General features: G+C 46.3%; 1 protein-coding gene across 4 annotated transcripts in view; it reads right to left on the bottom strand.

Annotated features, from left to right (window-relative positions):
• SCN4A (sodium voltage-gated channel alpha subunit 4) overlaps positions 1–19,762 on the bottom strand; it is a 107,316-nt gene that overhangs the window by 24,888 nt on the left and 62,666 nt on the right. For all 4 annotated transcript variants that reach the window (XM_081837560.1, XM_081837561.1, XM_081837559.1 and 1 more), the window contains 2 exons: positions 16,038–16,394; positions 5,509–5,970 (listed from right to left, as the gene is read on the bottom strand). In XM_081837560.1, coding sequence (XP_081693686.1) covers positions 5,509–5,970; positions 16,038–16,394 — 819 coding nt within the window. The remainder of the gene's footprint in view (positions 1–5,508; positions 5,971–16,037; positions 16,395–19,762) is intronic.

Here is a 19,762-nt window from a genome sequence, read left to right as displayed (position 1 = left end):
TGATTGGTGGGATCGGAAGAGAGATAAGGGACTAGCGGAGGCTGCCTGGGAGGGGGGAGGTAAAAGCCCATGGATCCTCAGGATTTTTGCATTGGGTCACCCCAAATTCACCATCAGATCACATAGCATGTCCATGGCTACAGCCTGCACAAAAAAATCAAGCACCCACTGTTGCCTGGGCGCAAAAACGCAAAATGGCGCAAAAACGTTACAAAGCACGGAGTCACATGGATCCTCAGGATTTTTGCATTGGGTCACCCCAAATTCACCTTCAGATCACATGTCTGTGGCCACAGCATGAACCACAAAAATCATACATCCACTGTTTCGTTCAGTTCTAAAAACTAGGTGCGTCTTATGGTCAGGTGTGTCTTACGGAGCAAAAAATATGGTATATATGAAAGCTGGTCACAGTCTGATGTCACACAATTACCATAGTAGGACTTGCCAGCTTTTGAAGATATAAGTCTAGGCAATTCCCCACCCTCCCACCCCCTGTTGCCGTGAAGGCCTCAGCAGAAGGACTACTTGGAAATTGTTTGGAGACTGCAAATGGTCTAGCATGCAGCTGTGGCATGTTAACAAGCGTTCATCCAGGGATTATAGATCCACTGGTGCTTTAAAGGCTGAACTGGTGCCCAGTTAGTGCGCCTCCACACTTTCCCTTGACCCATACAGTGGTACCTCGGGTTACATACGCTTCAGGTTACAGACTCCGCTAACCCAGAAATATTACCTCGGGTTAAGAACTTTGCTTCAGGATGAGAACAGAAATCGTCCTTCGGTGAGGCAGCAGGAGGCCCCATTAGCTAAAGTGGGGCTTCAGGTTAAGAACAGTTTCAGGTCAAGAACGGACCTCCGGAACAAATTAAGTACTTAACCTGAGGTACCACTGTATTTTGATTGCATTGCGTACCAATTAATTCCTCCAGGTCCAAGCACTTCCCTCGTCGTTCTGCAGCCGCGCCTTGCGAAAATCCCACTGAAGCTCTGCTAAGCCAAATCTCTCTTCGGGTTTTCTGCATGTCTGATAAAATAGGATTCAGCGGGTAAGATCGATTATTTTTTTTTTGCAAGGCACAGCAGCAGAAGGATAAGAGAAGCTCTTGGACCTGGGTGTCAAGGGACTGGCTGGGCGAGAGGTGCCAGCTGGGGAACCCCCCAAGGGAAACCCTAGAGGAGGAAGGATCAGAGCCCGGGGATTGGTGGTGGGACACTGAGGAGAGGTCAGAGGGAGAACTGGATGCTGAAGGGGCAACAGGGTTTAGTGAGCAGAAAGAGCCAGTGACAGGGAGCAGTTCAGACTCCGAGGATGAAGCGGGGGGGGGGGCGTGTTCAAGAGGCTGCTGAAGAATCCAGGGAGCCCCCCTCTTTGGCTGCGACAAGCTCCCTACCCGCTGGTCCCCAAGAACGCGCAGGATAATGAAAAGAGCAGAGCAGAGGCCAGAAGTCCACAGATGCAGTTTGAGACTGCTTGGGAAACATCTGGGAGAGGAGGAGCCTTAGGAAGGGTGGAAGGCGGGGACCAGCTGAGAAGTATGCTGTTTCCTTGAATAAAGAAGAAACTTCACTGGAAACAGAGCCTTGCGTCTTTCATGCTGATCTGCGTCTGACTGCAGCCCTGACAGTGGGGGAAGTTAATCTACAGTTACCAGATTTTTTTCAATGAATCCAGGGACCCTTTTTTTTTTTTTTTTTTTTTTTTTTTTGAAGCTGAGTAGCAACAGGCATTCTTTGGACTGTAAAGAAGGCTGATCTCCGAAGAATTGATGCTTTTGAATTAAGGTGCTGGAGGAGACTCTTTAGAGTCCCATGGACTGCAAGAAGATCAAACCTCTCCATTCTGAAGGAAATCAGTCCTGAGTGCTCACTGGAAGGACAGATCCTGAAGCTGAGGCTCCAATACTTTGGCCACCTCATGAGAAGAGAAGACTCCCTGGAAAAGACCCTGATGCTGGGAAAGATGGAGGGCACAAGGAGAAGAGGACAACAGAGGACGAGATGGTTGGACAGTGTTCTCAAAGCTACCAGCATGAGTTTGACCAAACAGCGGGAGGCAGTGGAAGACAGGAGTGCCTGGCGTGCTCTGGTCCATGAGGTCACGAAGAGTCGGACACGACTAAACGACTAAACAACAACAAAGCAACAGGGAGTCAGTAGTGGGGATGGTGAGGCAAAAGACCCTGGGCCTAAGCACACATGCATATTGTATAAAGGTGCAAAGCCCTTCTTTTGCACCCTGTGAAACATAAATGTGCAGAGGTTTTTTTAAAAAACTGGGCAACAGCCGCCTGCCTGCAACTCCCGAGCCTCCCCTGATCAGTCAAAACAAAGGGGGAAGGGGGCAGGAGATCTGTACTGCCGAACGTCCCCAGTTCCCTTTGGCAGTGGTGGTGGCAGCGGAAGTCAGCAGCCCAGACCCAGCCTGGTAGCGCAGTTGGCTCTGGCTGGCTTCAGGAGCTGCTCGCTGCCATGGTGCCTGCCATTTTTCCTTTCCAGAAGTCCCCATACGATGTGTTGCGCACAAGACACATCATATGTGGACTTCTATCGAGGAAAAATGGCGGGCGCCATGGCAGCGAGCAGCCAGAGCCAACTGCGCTACCAGGCTGGCTCCGGGCTGCTGTTGCCGGGGACAGATTTGCAAATCTGGGGACAGTCAAGGGACAGAATTTGTCCGCGGACAGATTTGCAAATCTGGGGACTAACCAGGGACATCTGGTAACCCTAAGTTAATCGGGGCACAAAATACGGCTCAACCAAAGTGTCAGGGCTCAGTTCAAAGTGCTGTTTTTGTTTGTTTAGAGTACATTCTACATGGTCCGTCAACACATGATCTCAGAGCAGCTAAAAAGGTAAAAGGTAAAGGTACCCCTGCCTGTACGGGCCAGTCGTGTCCGACTCTAGGGTTGCGTGCTCATCTCGCTCTAGAGCCAATGAGCCAATGAGCCGGCGCCTTCCGAAGACATTTCCGGGTCACGCGGCCAGCGTGATGAAGCTGCAGCTGGCGAGCCAGCACCAGTGCAGCACATGGAAACGCCATTTACCTTCCCGCTATAAAGCGGTCCCTATTTATCTACTTGCACTTTGACGTGCTTTTGAACTGCTAGGTGGGCAGGAGCTGGGACCGAACGACGGGAGCTCACCGCGCCGCGGGGATTCAAACCGCCGACCATACGATCGGCAAGTCCTAGGCACTGAGGTTTTACCCACAGCGCCACCCGCGTCCCTCTCAGAGCAGCTAGAAATAGTTAAACACACACACACACACACAACACCCCCCCCCCATACAGCAGCAAAATAAGATAAAGTATGCAGAACCAGTCTCTCGCCAGGTTAAAAATCAGAAGGTTTAAACAGAAGGCCTGAGAAGTCCATTAAATCAGGCATAAGGCAGGTACGTGTGACTTGGCCAAAATGACCTCACAGGCCCAATGGAGAAGTCTGGTGGGAATGCCAAATTGATGTCGCGAGGCATTTCACCATCTGCCCTGGACTTAAGCTCTATCTGCACTTATGAACTTTTGCCAGTTTTATACCAACTGAATAGTTATGGGTTTGTGCAAATAATCCTAAGAATCCTCAGACCAGAGTCTGAGAGAGATTATTAGCACCCCTTTGGAACACAGGAAACTGCCTTCTCCTGAGCCAGACCTTTGGCCCATCTAATTCAGGACTGTTTGCAACGATTGGCAGAAGCTCTCCTGGGTTTCTCCTACCTGGAGATGCTGGGGATTAATCCAAGGACCTTCTCATGAGCTGAGAAGGGAATTATGGCTAGGCCCATTTAAGTCTGTAGTATGGGCAGGGTTGGAACAGGGGTGGCGCTGTGGGTTAAACCACAGAGCCTAGGACTTGCCGATCAGAAGGTTGGAGGTTTGAATCCCCACAACAAGGTGAGTTCCTGTTGCTCTGTCCCTGCTCCTGCCAACCTAGCAGTTTGAAAGCACGCCAGTGCAAGTAGATAAATAGGTACCGCTCCGGCGGGAAGGTAAACGGCGTTTCCGTGCGCTGCTCTGGTTCGCCAGAAGTGGCTTGGTCATGCTGTACGCCGGCTCCCTCGGCCAATAAAGCGAGATGAGCGCTGTAACCCCAGAGTCGGCCACGACTGGACCTAATTTTCAGGGGTCCCTTTACCTTTATGGACAGGGTTGCCAGCTGGGGGGAAAGGCAAGGGCTCCTGGACCTTTAAAAGTAGTGTTGAAGTAGGCATTCCAGCAGGTGTTGCTTGTATGAGCTATATCAGTATACCTGAAAGAGCGTCTCCATCCCCATCGTTCAGCCCGGACACTGAGGTCCAGCTCCGAGGGCCTTCTGGCGGTTCCCTCACTGTGAGAAGTGAGGTTACATGGAACTGGGCAGGGGGTCTTCTCGTTAGTGGCACCTGCCCTGTGGAAAGCCCTCCCATCAGATGTCAAGGAAATAAACAACTATCTGACTTTTAGAAGACATCTGAAGGCAGCCCTGTTTAGGGAAGTTTTTAATGTCTGATGTTTTATCGTGTTTTTAATATTCTGTTGGGAGCCGCCCACAGTGGCTGGGGAAACCCAGCCAGATGGGCGGGGTATAAATAATAAGTTATTATTATTTATTACCTGCTAAAATTCCCTCTTCTTCGCAAGTATTAAAGGGGCCGGCGCTCTCTCCTCTTTTCAGTTATCCACCCTAAGAATGGGTAGACTCTTATACGTAGGAGAGGCTTTACTGCGTTACACAGCGGAGCCCACTGAAAGTGCCCACATATAATGTGGGCACCTCTCCAAAGTATTCAAAAAGGCTATATAGTAAAAAGGAGGAAACGTACAGAGCAAACCACCCTCGACTTCAGACACTGACGGCGCAAGCCCATGCATGTTTACTCAGAAGCAAGTCCTACTGAGGACAACTCTCAAGTAAGGGAGCACAGGACTGCGGCCTAAACATCACTGCAGCAGATATCCTTTCCTCTCGAGTTTCCTCTGAGGCTTCTGTTTTCAGAATGGCCTGCAAGAGAAATAAGCTTTCTCTTGCCAATTGAAATGGTACATTTGAGTTTCCTCTCCAGGTGGGCTTTGGGAAACCCAGCCAGATGGGTGGGGTGTAAATAATAAATTATTATTATTATTATTATTATTATTATTATTATTATTATTATTATATGCTTTTTCTGGGGGTACGCATAGCCCTAAACATTTTGTGAATCTTGGTACTTCTGTCCATTTACTGTATTTATTTTTCCTGATTTGAACTATAAAATGGTATTCTCTTGAGTCAAAATGAGAGTACCCCTAAACACTGATTATTATCATTATAAGGTGGTGGAAGAGCTCTTGGATCCCATCAGGGCATTAAGCCTCCCTCCCTAACCCAGGCAGAAGCTCCCTGCGTTTGGGGAAAGAGGCAGCAGACTTTAGTACTTTAATTTACTGGGAGCATTCAGGAGACCAGTCTAGTCCCCCTAGTCCACTGACCACACGCCAATGAGTAGCTTTGGGTCTTCCTCCGTCCTCTTTGGGATCTAGGACTCACCTTGATGTCCTCGGCAGTCTCTTCTCCTGTGTCGGTTTCGTCATACAAGTCAGACTCCTCCGAGGCTATTGGGACATGAATGGTCAGGTGAGGATTGTTAATGAAGTTCATATGGTCCAGTTCATCAATGCGTGGCTCTTTCCTGGCTACCCCGTCCATGGCTATCCCATCCAGGGCTATCCCATCCATGTAGTCGGGTTTGAAGTCCTGGCCTGTGTCCAAATGGTTGAGGACAAAGTTCTCCTTCTTACTGTTTTCCTGGTCTTCGGCAGGGGGCTCGGCCTTCTTCTCCTTCAGCTGCCGGTGAAGCAGGAGGAGGGCATGTTTTTTCACAAAGTCGATCCCCCGAGTGATTCTGCCAATTGCGATCTGCAAGTTGTTCATCTCGCCATCGTCGTCAGATGCTGCCAGGCTGTCGGCGCTGAAGGAGCTGAGCAGCAAAGCTAAGAACAGGTTGAGCACCTGGAAGGAGAGGGGGGGGGGAAGCAGATGCCAGTTCAATGTTCAGCAGGACGCACCCAGCGCCTTAACTTGCTTCATTACACAAGTATCGTACTTGTGTGGAACATTTACAGATCTCTCCTTAGGGCTCATTCACACATACCTTTCCTCTGTGCTTTAAAGCTCCTTGTCCAAGCACACACACACACACACACACACACACACACACACCCCTTTCTTTTTTGCTCTGGAGATTTTCCTGTGAAAAACCACTCTTTAAAGCAGAATTGGAGCAAATGGAAAACCTGAATAGCCATTTGCTCTGATTTATCTTTAAGAATGGGACGCGGGTGGCGCTGTGGGTTAAACCACAGAGCCTAGAGCTTGCCGATCAGCAGCTCGGCGGTTCGAATCCCCACAATGGGGTGAGCTCCCGTTGCTCTGTCCCTGCTCCTGCCAACCTAGCAGTTCGAAAGCACGTCAAAAGTGCAAGTAGATAAATAGGTACAGTGATGCCTCACAAGACGAAATTAATCCGTTCCGCGAGTCTCTTCGTCTTGCGGTTTTTTCGTCTTGCGAAGCACGGCTATTAGCGGCTTAGCGGCTATTAACGGCTTAGCGGCTTAGCGGCTATTAATGGCTTAGCGGCTTTAAGAAAAAGGAAACAAACTCGCAAGAACTCGCAAGACGTTTCGTCTTGCGAAGCAAGCCCATAGGGAAATTAGTCTTGCAGAACGACTCAAAAAACGGAAAACTCTTTCGTCTTGCACGTTTTTCGTCTTGCGAGGCATTCGTCTTGCGAGGTACCACTGTACCACTCCGGTGGGAAGGTGAACGGCGTTTCTGTGTGCTGTTCTGGTTCGCCAGAAGCGGCTTAGTCATGCTGGCCACATGACCCGGAAGCTGTACGCCGGCTCCCTCGGCCAATAAAGCAAGATGAACGCTGCAACCCCAGAGTCAGCCGCAACTGGACCTAATGGTCAGGGGTCCCTTTACCTTTAATATCTTTAACAACAGACCTTCCAAGTACAGTGGGACCTGGGTTTTCAAACATAATCCGTTCCGGAAGACCATTCGACTTCCAAAACCTTTGAAAACCAAAAACTGAAAGTGGAAGCCTCAATACAATCAGGGAACTCAAAACGGAAGCCACATAGTACATTCAGCTCCCAAAAATCATTCAAAAAGCAGAGCAGTTGCTTCTGGGTTTTCGGTGTTCGGGAGCTGAACATATGACAATGGAGGTGTTCGACAACTGAAGTTCCACTATATCCCTATTTTCCAGGGACAGTCTGGATTTACAGAAGCTGTCCCAGTTTCTGATTTGATCCCGGAATGTCCCACTTTTCCCTAGGATGTCCCTATTTTCATCAGAGGAATGTTGGAGGGTATAGAGTTATGTGACCCCCGAGCCATGGAGATACTGTAAGTAACCTTTGGAAGACATTTGAAGGCACCCCTGTATGGGAAAGGTGTTTTTTAATGTTTAACATTTTATTATGTTTTTATATAGGTTGGAAGCTGCCCAGAGCGGCTGGAGCAACCCAATCAGATGGGCGGGGTATAAATAATAAAATTACGATTACGGAATAGGACGTCCCTATTTTCTTCGGAGAAATATTGGAGGGTATAGGTACTGGTGGGATGTACTGATGTACAGTAACATCAGCAAGAAAGCGGAATGTGTTTGCTGAGGAAAGCCAGCCTCCTGCCCACTCACAGCTGTCGGTGTTTGTGCCTCTTCCCTGCCAGGAGCACATTTGAGACGGGACTTTGCTGATATTCAAGGTCGTCGGTGTGGCTATTTGCACATGGCTCATGCCTCAAGACTTAACTAGGACCTTTATATAAACCCCTCCAGTTTCCTTGCTGCTCTCGGGTGCTTCTCTGAAGCGCCAAGTACAGCCAAGAGCGCCGCTGGCTTGCTCTTTGTAACCCTAAAGGTTCCTCAAGTCATTTGCTTTTTCCCCGCTCTGTGACTTCCGCCATTTCTCTCATAATAAACCTGCATCGGAAATGCCAGAAGTGATGCCAGGGTGGGGAGCGGGTAGCCAGCTCAGGGCACCCTAGAAATACAGTGGTACCTCGGGTTAAGTACTTAATTCATTCCGGAGGTCTGTTCTTAACCTGAAACTGTTCTTAACCTAAAGCACCACTTTAGCTAATGGGGCCTCCCGCTGCCGCCGCGTGATTTCTGTTCTCATCCTGAAGCAAAGTTCTTAACCTGAAGTAATATTTCTGGGTTAGCAGAGCCTGTAACCTGAAGCGTATGTAACCTGAAGCGTATGTAACCCTAGGTACCACAGTATACCGAGTGCAGAGGCCAGACCACAAAATTCTAAAAATGAGGGTATTTGGAAATGGGGGAGATGGGATGAAAAGTATCTTCTGGGAGTGACTATACAGTGGTACCTCGGGTTACATACGCTTCAGGTTACAGACTCTGCTAACCCAGAAATAGTACCTCAGGTTAAGAACTTTGCTTCAAGATGAGAACAGAAATCGTGCTTCGGCGGCGCGGCGGCAGCAGGAGGCCTCATTAGCTAAAGTGGTGCTTCAGGTTAAGAACAGTTTCAAGTTAAGAATGAACCTCCGGAACGAATTAAGTACTTAACCCGAGGTACCACTGTAGTAGGAAATATTACCCCTGCAGGGAGTTTGACATTGACCAATACAATACTTTATTTGTAGGTGAGTAGCCCATATATTTCAAAGGGGTTGTTTTTATGTATAGCCGTGGTTCCCACAGGGGCGCAATTTGATTTTTAAGGGGAGCAATTTGAGAATGAGTTATTAGCAGGGAATGGTCTTTTAGGCTTCCTCCACGTGAATGGGAGTTCACTTTTTGAATAATAAGAATTATATGTCACCAGGGGCGGGGGGTGATCAGGATTTTAGAGATGCTTAGGTGGGGCATGCATGGCCCAAAAAAAAAGGTTGGGAACCACTGGCATAAAGGGAAGAATTTAATGTTTTATTATGTTTTTATATATGCTGGAAGGTGCCCAGAGTGGCTGCGGCAACCCAGTCAGGTGGGCACAGTACAATTATTATTATTATTATTATTATTATTATTATTATTATTATTATTATTAGGCTGGTGGAGCACAAAGTGTGGAATGTCAGGAATGTGGGAATGTCATGCTAATTGCAATTTAAACTGTTTACTCAACTATCAAGCAGCCAAGTATCCACAGACACAATTAATTTCCTTCACGTTATGTAATACATTTTTATCCCTCTGTGTTTGCTTGTCATTATACAATAAAAATATTGGAAATGGGGGAGAGCGGCAGCTGAAGGCAGGCTAAAAGTCGTATGTGCTAACCTAGAAACCCAGGGCTAATTTTTTTTAGTGATGCTGTGGAGAGCCACTCTGCACATGCTCAGAGGCACCTTATTATTACACAAGGAGCGTGCTCATCAGTTTAACAGGACTGTGTCAGGGAAGCTGAACTGAAATTGGGGGGGGGGGGGAGCAGTCAGCATAGTTTAGCCTGTCCTTTGACAGCGTTACCAGTGGTGCTGCACTGGGTAAGAAGGCATTTATTACATTTCCACGCATGGGCTTTTCCCTTGCCTGTTGGTCTTTCTGGTATGTATGTAAACTGCTTAAAGGTTCCATTAGTGGCATAGGAGAGCTGGGGGGAGGGGATCACATCTGGCAACCAATGTGCCCCTTTGGTTTCAGATAGTATATAGACGCAGGTGGCGCTGTGGTCTAAACCACGGAGCCTCTCGGGCTTGCCGATCAGAAGGTCGGCAGTTCGAATCCCCGCGATGGGGTAAGCTCCCGTTGCTCTGTCCCAGCTCCTGCCAACCTGGCAGTTTGAAAGCACGCCAAAACGTGCAAGTAGATAAATAGGTACCGCTCTGGCGGGAAGGTAAACGGCGTTTCCGTGCGCTGCTCTGGTTTCACCAGAAGTGGCTTAGTCATACTGGCCACATGACCCAGAAAAACTATCTGTGGACAAACGTCGGCTCCCTTGACCAGTAAAGCGAGATGAGCGCCACAACCCCAGAGACATTTGCAACTGAACCTAACTTTTTTAGTACATGGGTAGATGAGTCTGAAAAGCCCAGGACACAAATTTAGCAGCTCATTTACCAGAAGTAGTGTATTTAGCATTAACTCTGGAAATGTATACAAGATTCTGATCAAACTAAGCCTCCCATTGTATATTTTGCTCTATAAGACTTTGTTAGGTCAAAATAAAGTACAGTCATACCTTGGAAGTCAAAGGGAATCCGTTTCGGAAGTTTATTCGACTTCCAAAATGTTCAGAGACCAAAGCGCGGCTGCTGATTGGCTGCAGGAAGCTACAGTGGTACCTCGGGTTAAGTACTTAATTCGTTCCAGAGGTCCGTACTTAACCTGAAACTGTTCTTAACCTGAAGCACCACTTTAGCTAATGGGGCCTCCTGCTGCCGCCGCGCCCCCGGAGCACGATTTCTGTTCTTATCCTGAAGCAAAGTTCTTAACCTGAAGCACTATTTCTGGGTTAGTGGAGTCTGTAACCTGAAGCGTATGTAACCTGAAGCGTATGTAACCTGAGGTACCACTGTATTGCAGCCAATCAGAAGCCACGGAAGCCCCATCAGACAGTCGGCTTCCAAAAATAGTTCGCAAACCATAACAGCTGCTTCCAAGGTACGACTTCCAAGGTATGACTGTATACACTTCCAGTGTTAATGATAAACACATTACAGTGGTGCCCTGCAAGACGAATGCCTCGCAAGACGGAAAACTCACTAGACGAAAGGGTTTTCCGCTTTGGAGGTGCTTCGCAAAACGAATTTCCTATGGGCTTGCTTCGCAAGACGAAAATGTCTTGCAAGTTCCTGCGGGGTTTTTTTCCTTTCCCCCCTTTTTCTAAGCCGCTAAGCCGCTTATCTGCTTATCCGCTAAGCCGCTAAAAGACGCTAAAAGCCGCTAATAGCGCTAATCCGCTAAGCCGTCAATGGGCTTGCTTCACAAGACGGAAAAACCGCTAGACGAAGAGACTCGCGGAATGGATTAATTTCGTCTTGCGAGGCACCACTGTACTCCTGGCAAAGGAGCCGCTGCCTCATGACGCATTTAGTATTGCGCTGGTTTAATTTCCAGAGGTGCTCCCTTTTATTATATCCTATAGCTGTAGCCTTCATCCCGGGTCATCCCGTTCAATGACCGTGAAAAGCTCTCCTGCCTATATCACTTTCTCAGCAAATTCCTTCAAGATTAAGGGACCCTAAGCAAGCTGTCAGTCCTCGGAGGCCCAGCCGCCAGGAATTCCTGAAACCTTCAAAGCTCCTCAATTCAGAGAGCGAGTGGCCGGCGGGTGACAAAAGCTTCCACACTTCGGGTTGGTTTGGGATTCCTCCCCAGCCTTAGCCTTGGAATGAAATAAAATGAGGGCAACTGAAGAGCAAAGGAAGGAAATGGCCTGTGAAGCAAAAGGACAGAAAGCAGTGCAGCAGCTTGAATATTAGTCTAGATGTCTATGTCTAAGCTCATATTCTTCCTTGATCAGGAAGCCCCATGTCAAGGAGAGGGAGGGTGAAATATACTCAGAGTTGAGAGTGGATTTCATGCTCTTTATTCAGCTCATAGTGGTGAGGAGGAATGAAAGTTTCCCCTAAGTATCTGCTTTATATACATTATTTACACAATGGGCTGCACGTGATTGGCTAATTCTGGAATTCTCCTGTAGGCCAATCAGGTTGTGGATTCACTTCCATCTGGAGCTGGATTGGGTGGCTCCTGCAGACCAATCATACTGCTGCATTGTTCTAGGACCAATCAGACTGCTGTATTTTGGATCCTATTCAACTCAGTACATAACACAGGGTTTGATGAAAAGGGCTTAATTTGTGGCCGGGTCCGCCAGGTCTCATCCCCACACTCTCTCACTAACACCAGGCAGCAGCAGACTTTGGGCTTTCAAATTTAAGCACTGCCTTGGATGACTCTAACATTTGGCATACCGTCCCGTCCCCCCCACCTTTCGCCTTCCGTTCTATGTCATTATTGTGGTACTCTCTCAGCACAGCACCCAGTGTGGGCAAACCAGTCGCATTCTCTGAAATCTGCCTCTGCACCAGGACTAAGTCCTAAACACGGATTAAGAACTGTAGGCATTTCGCTGAAGGAGAACTGTATGAAAATGATGTATCGGTGGTATTTCACACCTATAAAATTAGCAAAGATGTATAGAACGGCTTCAAATGTATGCTGGAAATGCAAGGAGAAAGAAGGCACATTCTGCCACATGTGGTGGACGTGCAAGATAACGAAAGCATTCTGGGAAATGCTATACAGTGGTACCTCAGGTTACATATGCTTCAGGTTACAGACTCCGCTAACCCAGAAATAGTGCTTCAGGTTAAGAACTTTGCTTCAGGATGAGAACAGAAATTGTGCTCTGGCGGCATGGCAGCAGCAGGATGCCCCATTAGCTAAAGTGGTGCTTCAGGTTAAGAACAATTTCAGGTTAAGTACGGACCTCCGGAACGAATTAAGTACTTAACCTGAGGTACAACTATACAATGAGTTGAAAGAAATGTTTAAAATAATGTTTGTGGAAAAACCAGAGACTTTTTTATTAGGAATTTTAGGTGCAGAGATACCAAAGGAGCAGAAATGATCATTTATGTATGCAACGACAGCAGCATGGATACCACTGGCCCAGAGATGGAAAGAAGATAAAGTCCTGACCAGAGATGAATGGTTGATGAAGATGATGGACTATGCCGAAATGGTGAAAATGACAGGGAAAATCAGAAACCAGGAAGAGAATTAATTGAAATATTTGGTCAAGTAGCAGGTTTTAAATTAAATAAACATAAGACAAAGGTGTTGGGAAAAAATCTAACGATGGGGGAAAAAGATAGTTTCCAAAGGGAAACCGGTTTGGAAATTGCAAAAAGAGTGAAATATCTGGGGGTGAATTTAACATCTAAGAATGTGAACCTATTTAAAGATAATTATGAGAAATGTTGGTTGGAAGTGAAGAAAGATCTTGATATATGGTCTAGGCTGAGACTTTCCTTGTTAGGCCGAATTGCTGTTATCAAGATGAATGTATTGCCGAGATTGTTATTTTTGTTCCAGACATTGCAAATTTTAGATAAGATGGACTGTTTCAAGAAGTGGCAGAAAGATATATCTAAATTTGTCTGGCAGGGCAAAAAGCCCAGAATAAAATTTAAGATTTTGACTGATGCAAAGGATAGAGGGGGTTTCGCCCTGCCGGACTTAAGACTTTATTATGAAGCAGCAGCTTTTTGCTGGCTGAAACAATGGCTACTTCTTGAGAATACAGATATCTTGGATCTGGAAGGCTACGATAATAACTTTGGTTGGCATGCATACTTATGGTACGACAAGGTAAAGGTTCATAGAAACTTTAAAAACCATATTGTCAGGAAAGCACTGTATAATGTATGGAATCGATATAAAGATTTGTTGGAGAGTAAAACCCCCAGGTGGTTGTCACCAATGGAAGCTAAGGCGGTAAAAAGACTGAACATGGATTCAGACTGGCCAAAATATTGTGAAATTATAGAATATGATGGTGAAAAGTTGAAACTACAGAGTTTTGAGAAATTAAAACCTAAAGTCCGAGACTGGTTACATTATTACCAGATTAATGAGACCTTTAAGCAGGACAGGAAACTAGGATTCCAGAAGGAGAGGTCAAAGCTAGAAACAGAATTGTTAGAACCCAATACTAAGAATCTGTCTAGAATGTACAATCTGCTGCTAAAATGGAACACACAGGATGAAACGGTCAAATCAGCTATGATTAAGTGGGCACAAGACATTGGTCATGATATTATGTTTGCTGACTGGGAGCAGTTATGGACCACAGGTATTAAATTCACGGCATGTAGTGCCTTAAAAGAGAATATAATGAAAATGATCTATAGGTGGTACATGACCCCAGTCAAGCTTGCAAAGATATATCATTTGCCCAATAACAACTGTTGGAAGTGTAATGAATGCAAAGGAACTTTTTATCATCTTTGGTGGACCTGCCCGAAGATTAAGGCCTACTGGGAAATGATCTATAATGAAATTAAGAAAATCCTTAAGTGGACATTTGCAAAGAAACCGGAGGCTTTTCTCTTGGGCATGGTAGGCCAAATGATTCCAAAGAAAGATAGAACATTTTTTATGTATGCAACAACAGCAGCAAGAATTCTTTTGGCAAAGTATTGGAAGACTAAAGAACTACCTACTCTGGAAGAATGGCAGACCAAGGTGACTGAATTTATGGGACTGGCAGAGATGACCGGCAGAATTCATGACCAGAGGAGAGAGACAGTGGAAGAGGACTGGAAAAAATTTAAAATTTATCTTAAAAATTGTTGTAAAATTTCGGAATGTTAAGATGTCAAGGGATTTGATTTAAAGAATTACAGCTGTAAAAATTTAAGCTTAAGAAAATTTTAAAGAGAATTAAATATAAAAATGGATGAAAGATTGCTAAAAAATTTTAAAACAAGGATGCAGTGAAGGGGAGGTATGGGGAAGTCGTGTTATGTTTGTTTGTATTTTGTTTATGTTGTAAAATTAATAAAAATTATCTTAAAAAAAAACAACAGAAACCAGGAAGAGAAGAACTTTAAGAAGGAATGGGGAAAATTCACAATGTCTTTAAGAGAACACTGTAAACCACTAAAAACTTTGGCAGGATTTGAGTAACGCTTGTAAAGTACTAAAAATTAAGGTAAAAATGGATTATTTAAGAAAAACAGAAAATAAGTGAAGCAGTTGAAAGAGACTGAAAATGGTAACCGTGGAAGGGCGGAGGGGAGTCAAAAGTTTCAGGGAATCCTAAATGATGTTGATGTTTGAATTTAAATTTGCAGTGTAAAACTCAATAAAAAAGTTTTATATCTATAAAAAAAGAAATGTAGGCTTTTCTGGAAAGCTGGCATGGTTTCGGAAAGGGCTGAAAGGCCATGAAAAAAATGCCAAGCAAAGCCAAGAGTGAAACTGAGCCCTTCTCATTCCAGCTGGAAGGCAGGATCATGGCACAGGCAAGTGGAATCACTTTGCACTCATCCCCGGCCATCTTTATTGTGTACTCCCTGTTTATATGGCATTGGGGACCTCTCAAATGGAAAGATTTGATTTGCAGTGAGAAGTGCCTGTTTGATCGTGCAGGTCCCCCAAACACTTGGGCCCTCCCAAAGGACCTGTTGATGGCATTTTACCATTGTACTGTTGAGAGTGTATTAACTTATGGTCTGTGTGTGTGGTTTGGAAGCTGCACGGCCAGGGGAAAAACAATACTGTCCAGGGTTGTAAAAACTGGGGAGAGAATAATTGGGTGCGCTCTTCCCACCTTGGATCAAATCTATGCTTCCAGGTGCCGTAAGAAAGCAGCAGAGATAGTGCAGGATAGTGCACACCCCGGAAATGATCTCTTTCAGCTTCTCCCTTCTGGAAGAAGGTACAGGGTTATAAAGACTAGGACTAGCCACCTGAGAAACAGTTTCTATCCAAATGCGATTTTGGTTTTAAACACAGTGTAAGGAGTCTCTGGGACGTGGGTGGCGCTGTGGGTTAAACCACAGAACCTAGGACTTGCCGATCAGAAGATCGGCGGTTCGAATCCCCGCGACGGGGTGAGCTCCCGTTGCTCAGTCCCTGCTCCTGCCAACCTAGCAGTTCAAAAGCATCTCAAAGTGCAAGTAGATGAATAGGTACCGCTCTGGCGGGAAGGTAAACGGCATTTCTGTGCGCTGCTCTGGTTCGCCAGAAGCGGCTTAGTCATGCTGGCCACATGACCCGGAATCTGTACGCTGGCTCCTTCGGCCAATAAAGCGAGATGAGCGCCGCAACCCCAGAGTCGGCCATGACTGGACCTAATGGTCAGGGTACCTTTACCTTTACTTTAAGGAGTCTCTATGGGAGTATATTGTATTTAAAAATGGGGTATCAGAGCTTTTAGGGGGCTAGCCAGGTTGGGATGGCTGGGATAGCAGGCTTGTTGGTTTTTGAATGTCTTATGTAGATTTTTCAATTTTGTTGTTCTGCATGGGACAATGACAATCAAGATTATCGTATCGTTATTATTTTACTAGTTACTACTCACCACCAGGTTCCCAATGACCATGACCATCATGAAGACAATGAGGCACAAGGTCTGCCCCGCCACTTCCATGCAGTCCCACATGGTCTCGATCCACTCCCCGCAGAGGATGCGGAAGACGATCAGGAAGGAGTGGAAGAAGTCGTGCATGTGCCAGCGGGGCAGCGTGCAGTCGCTGCTGATCTTGCAGACGCACTCGGTGTAGCTCTTCCCAAACAACTGCATCCCCACCACGGCGAAGATGAAAACGATGATGGCCAGCACGAGGGTGAGGTTGCCCAGGGCACCCACCGAGTTGCCAATGATCTTGATCAGCATGTTGAGTGTTGGCCAGGATTTGGCAAGCTTGAAGACTCTCATCTGCGGAAGCAAGAGGAATCCTGCTTAGCCCCTGGAAATCTCAGGAATGGGGGACCTGTGGACCCCCAAATGTTGGGGACTCCAACTCCCATCAGCCCCATCAATGACCATAGTTCAGTGGTTCCCAACCTGTGAGTCCCCGGATGTTGTTGGACTACAACGCCCATCATCCCTGAGCTCTGGCCTTGCTAGCTAGGGGCGATGGGAGTTGTAGTTCAACAACATCTGGGGACCCACAGGTTAAGAAAGGCTGCCATAGACGATGGGAGCTGCCGCCCAACAACATCTAGAGGGCCACAGTTTCCCAATCCTTGCCTTAATGCTTAGGACATACAGTGATACCTCGAGTTACATACGCTTCAGGTTACAGACGCTTCAGGTTACAACCTCCGCTAACCCAGAAATAGTACCTTGGGTTAAGAACTTTGCTTCAGGATGAGAACAGAAATTGTGTGGTAGCGGCGCAGCGGCAGCGGGAGGCCCCATTAGCTAAAGTGGTGCTTCAGGTTAAGAACAGTTTCAGGTTAAGAACGGACCTCCGGAATGAATTAAGTACTTAACCCAAGGTACCACTGTATTTAGCTAACAGAGATCTACAGCTGATCACCTGCAAGTTCTTGTACTGAAAGCCTGTGCTCACCCTCCGGACTTGTAGTGCTTCAGCCACAGCCTTGTGTTAACTTTAATTTGTCTATAGATACTTGAACCTCACCTAGCAGACGTAACACTTCTACAGTGGTACCTCGGGTTAAGTACTTAATTCGTTCCGGAGGTCCATTCTTAAAATGAAACTGTTCTTAACCTGAAGCAGCACTTTAGCTAATGGGGCCTCCCGCTGCTGCCGCGCCGCCAGAGCACGGTTTCTGTTCTCATCCTGAAGCAAAGTTCTTAACCTGAGGTACTACTTCTGGGTTAGCGGAGGCTGTAACCTGAAGCGTATGTAACCTGAGGTACCACTGTACTCTTCTTTATAGCTAAGGTGGGAGGCCTGTTGGCTCTGGCTCCACCCACTCTGGCCTCTGGCTCCACCCACTGCTGGTTCTGTGGCTTGATCCCAAGCTTCATGGGCAAAAGAAGTAGAGTTTGCTGCCACGTCTGATCAGCTGATTCTTGGCAGCTGCAAAGTCCTGTGACTTTACCCCTCCGGTCTGATTTCAAACCATGCAAACGCTTCCCTTGACGTCACGCTGACATCAGATGATTGACAGGTAGGCTGACTTGCGCACCTGCAAAATGGCCCATGGGGGTTGCGCAGTGTTTGGAATTCCCATTGTTCTAGGCGCATTTTGCGACAGGGAATTTCATTTGTGTGAGCAGTTTCTGAGCTCTGGGCGCAGAACCGTGCCTAAGATTTCAGATTAAAACTGCAGAGTGGAAGGAAAGGAGGATCTTTTTCAGCCTCCCCACTTCCAGCTACTCTCTGAAGAATGGAGAAGAGACCCTCTTAAGAATATCAGGGGGCTGGGGAGGGAACAGACAGGCATATCCAGCTTTCAAGAGACTGAGATCTACTCCCACTATAAAAAAAACTGACAGAGATATACCAAAGTTGTTGTTTTTTTTGAGTCAGGTGTGTGTGTGATCTACTGTGATCTACCATGGATCCCCTGTGATCTACCAGAAGATCACGATATACCTGTTGGACATCCATGGACTAGACCATGTAAAAATGAACACAATATTTTAGCTGCAGTTCATTCAATTTCAGCTTTGTATTCTTGTTATTAAAGAAGCACACCTAGGTATTCCGTTGTTGCGCCCATAACCTAGGTTTAAGGGGCCATTTAGATCCCAGCTTACATATCTCAGTTTCTAACACTGGGGTTGTGGGATGTCAAGCAATAGTTCTATACACTCCAAGTTTCCCTATTTTCCAGGGACTCTCCTGGATTTACAGTAGCCATCCCGGTTTCTGATTTGATCCTGGAATATCCCGCTTTTCCTTACGACATCCCTATTTTCATTGGAGAAATGTTGGAGGGTGTGACAGATTGTCTCTATCAGAGAAATGTTGGAGGGTATAGAGTTATCCAACACGCAAGCCATCTGAAGGCAGCCCTCTAGGGGGATTTTTTAAAATGTTTAATGTTATATTAAATTTTTGTATCTGTTGAAAGCCGCCCAGAGAGGCTGGGACAACCCAGTCAGATGGATTTAAACAGTAATATTATTGCACATATATAATATTACTATTTAAACCCTCCCATCTGACTGGGTGGAATATGCACAGCTTGCAAACTTAGCATATAGAATAAGAGAACAAGAAGAACATACATTTAGAGAAGATTGGAAAATGTTTATTGAATATATGGGGGTAAATTGTGTACACTTGAAAACGTTGGCAGCATTAAGATAAATTCAACAGTGTAAATAAGTTTGGATGGATGTAATAACAGAATACTGAATGGTTTAGTCTATGTAAAATACGCAGGGATTTATGATATGCAAAATGAACCGTGGAAAGAGAAGAAGTCACTGATATTTTAAGGATGTTTAAATGAGCATTCAAAATACTAAAACAGAAAATTTAATAACAATTATAAAATAATAAAAAATAGTAATATTATTGTAATGTTGCTGCTGCTGCTGTTGTTATTGTTACTGAATAGGGCGTCCCTATTTTCATTGGAGAAATGTTGGAGGGTATACACACACACACACCCATGCTATAAAACCCAAAGGGTTAGAAACTGGCTATTATTTGAACAAAATACAGTTTATATTCTTGCAAGGCCAGATTTGCACAGCAAATAGTAGACTAAGTATCCCTGGTGGCTGCAATGGCACATGCTTCCTTGTCAACATCAACAGTGTCTTGGTAGAGTTGTTCTAGGCTTCCTCAACCTCGGCCCTCCAGATGTTTTTGGCCTACAACTCCCATGATCCCTAGCTAGCAGGACCAGCGGTGAGGGATGATGGGAACTGTAGTCTCAAAACATCTGGAGGGCCAAGGTTGAGGAAGCCTGCTCTACCTTAAAGGTGGATTAGGCAACCAGACCAGGAACAAATCAACAGGCACTGAGCACCATAGCTGTCAACCGTCCCTTATTTGGCGGGAAAGTCCCTTATCCCAGCGACGTGTCCAGCTGCTGTCCCTTATTGATGATGTCCCTTAAATTTCCCGGGTTTCAAAGGAAGCAGCTCCTCTCCCTCCCTCCCTGCCGGCCAGGGAGGAGGGAGGCTCCAACTGTGTTGCTTGGCTGCGTTGCTCACCCAATAAGGAGTCTAAGAACGACTGGGGGGTGGAGCTTGCATGCCTTGTGCCAATCAAATCGGCTGTGTTGCCTGGGGACTCGCCTTTGCTCAGCGCTTCCCAGCGGAGAGGTGACGGTGGTTTTCCTTGCTGCATCCCCTTTGCCGGGTTGCTG

Source organism: Podarcis erhardii (assembly GCF_964252035.2).
Source record: "Podarcis erhardii genome assembly, chromosome: 13".
In the NCBI taxonomy this organism is placed as follows: Eukaryota; Metazoa; Chordata; class Lepidosauria; order Squamata; family Lacertidae; genus Podarcis; species Podarcis erhardii.
The sequence above is the reverse complement of the archived record's forward strand: the minus strand, read 5'-3'. Positions and strand labels throughout refer to the sequence as shown.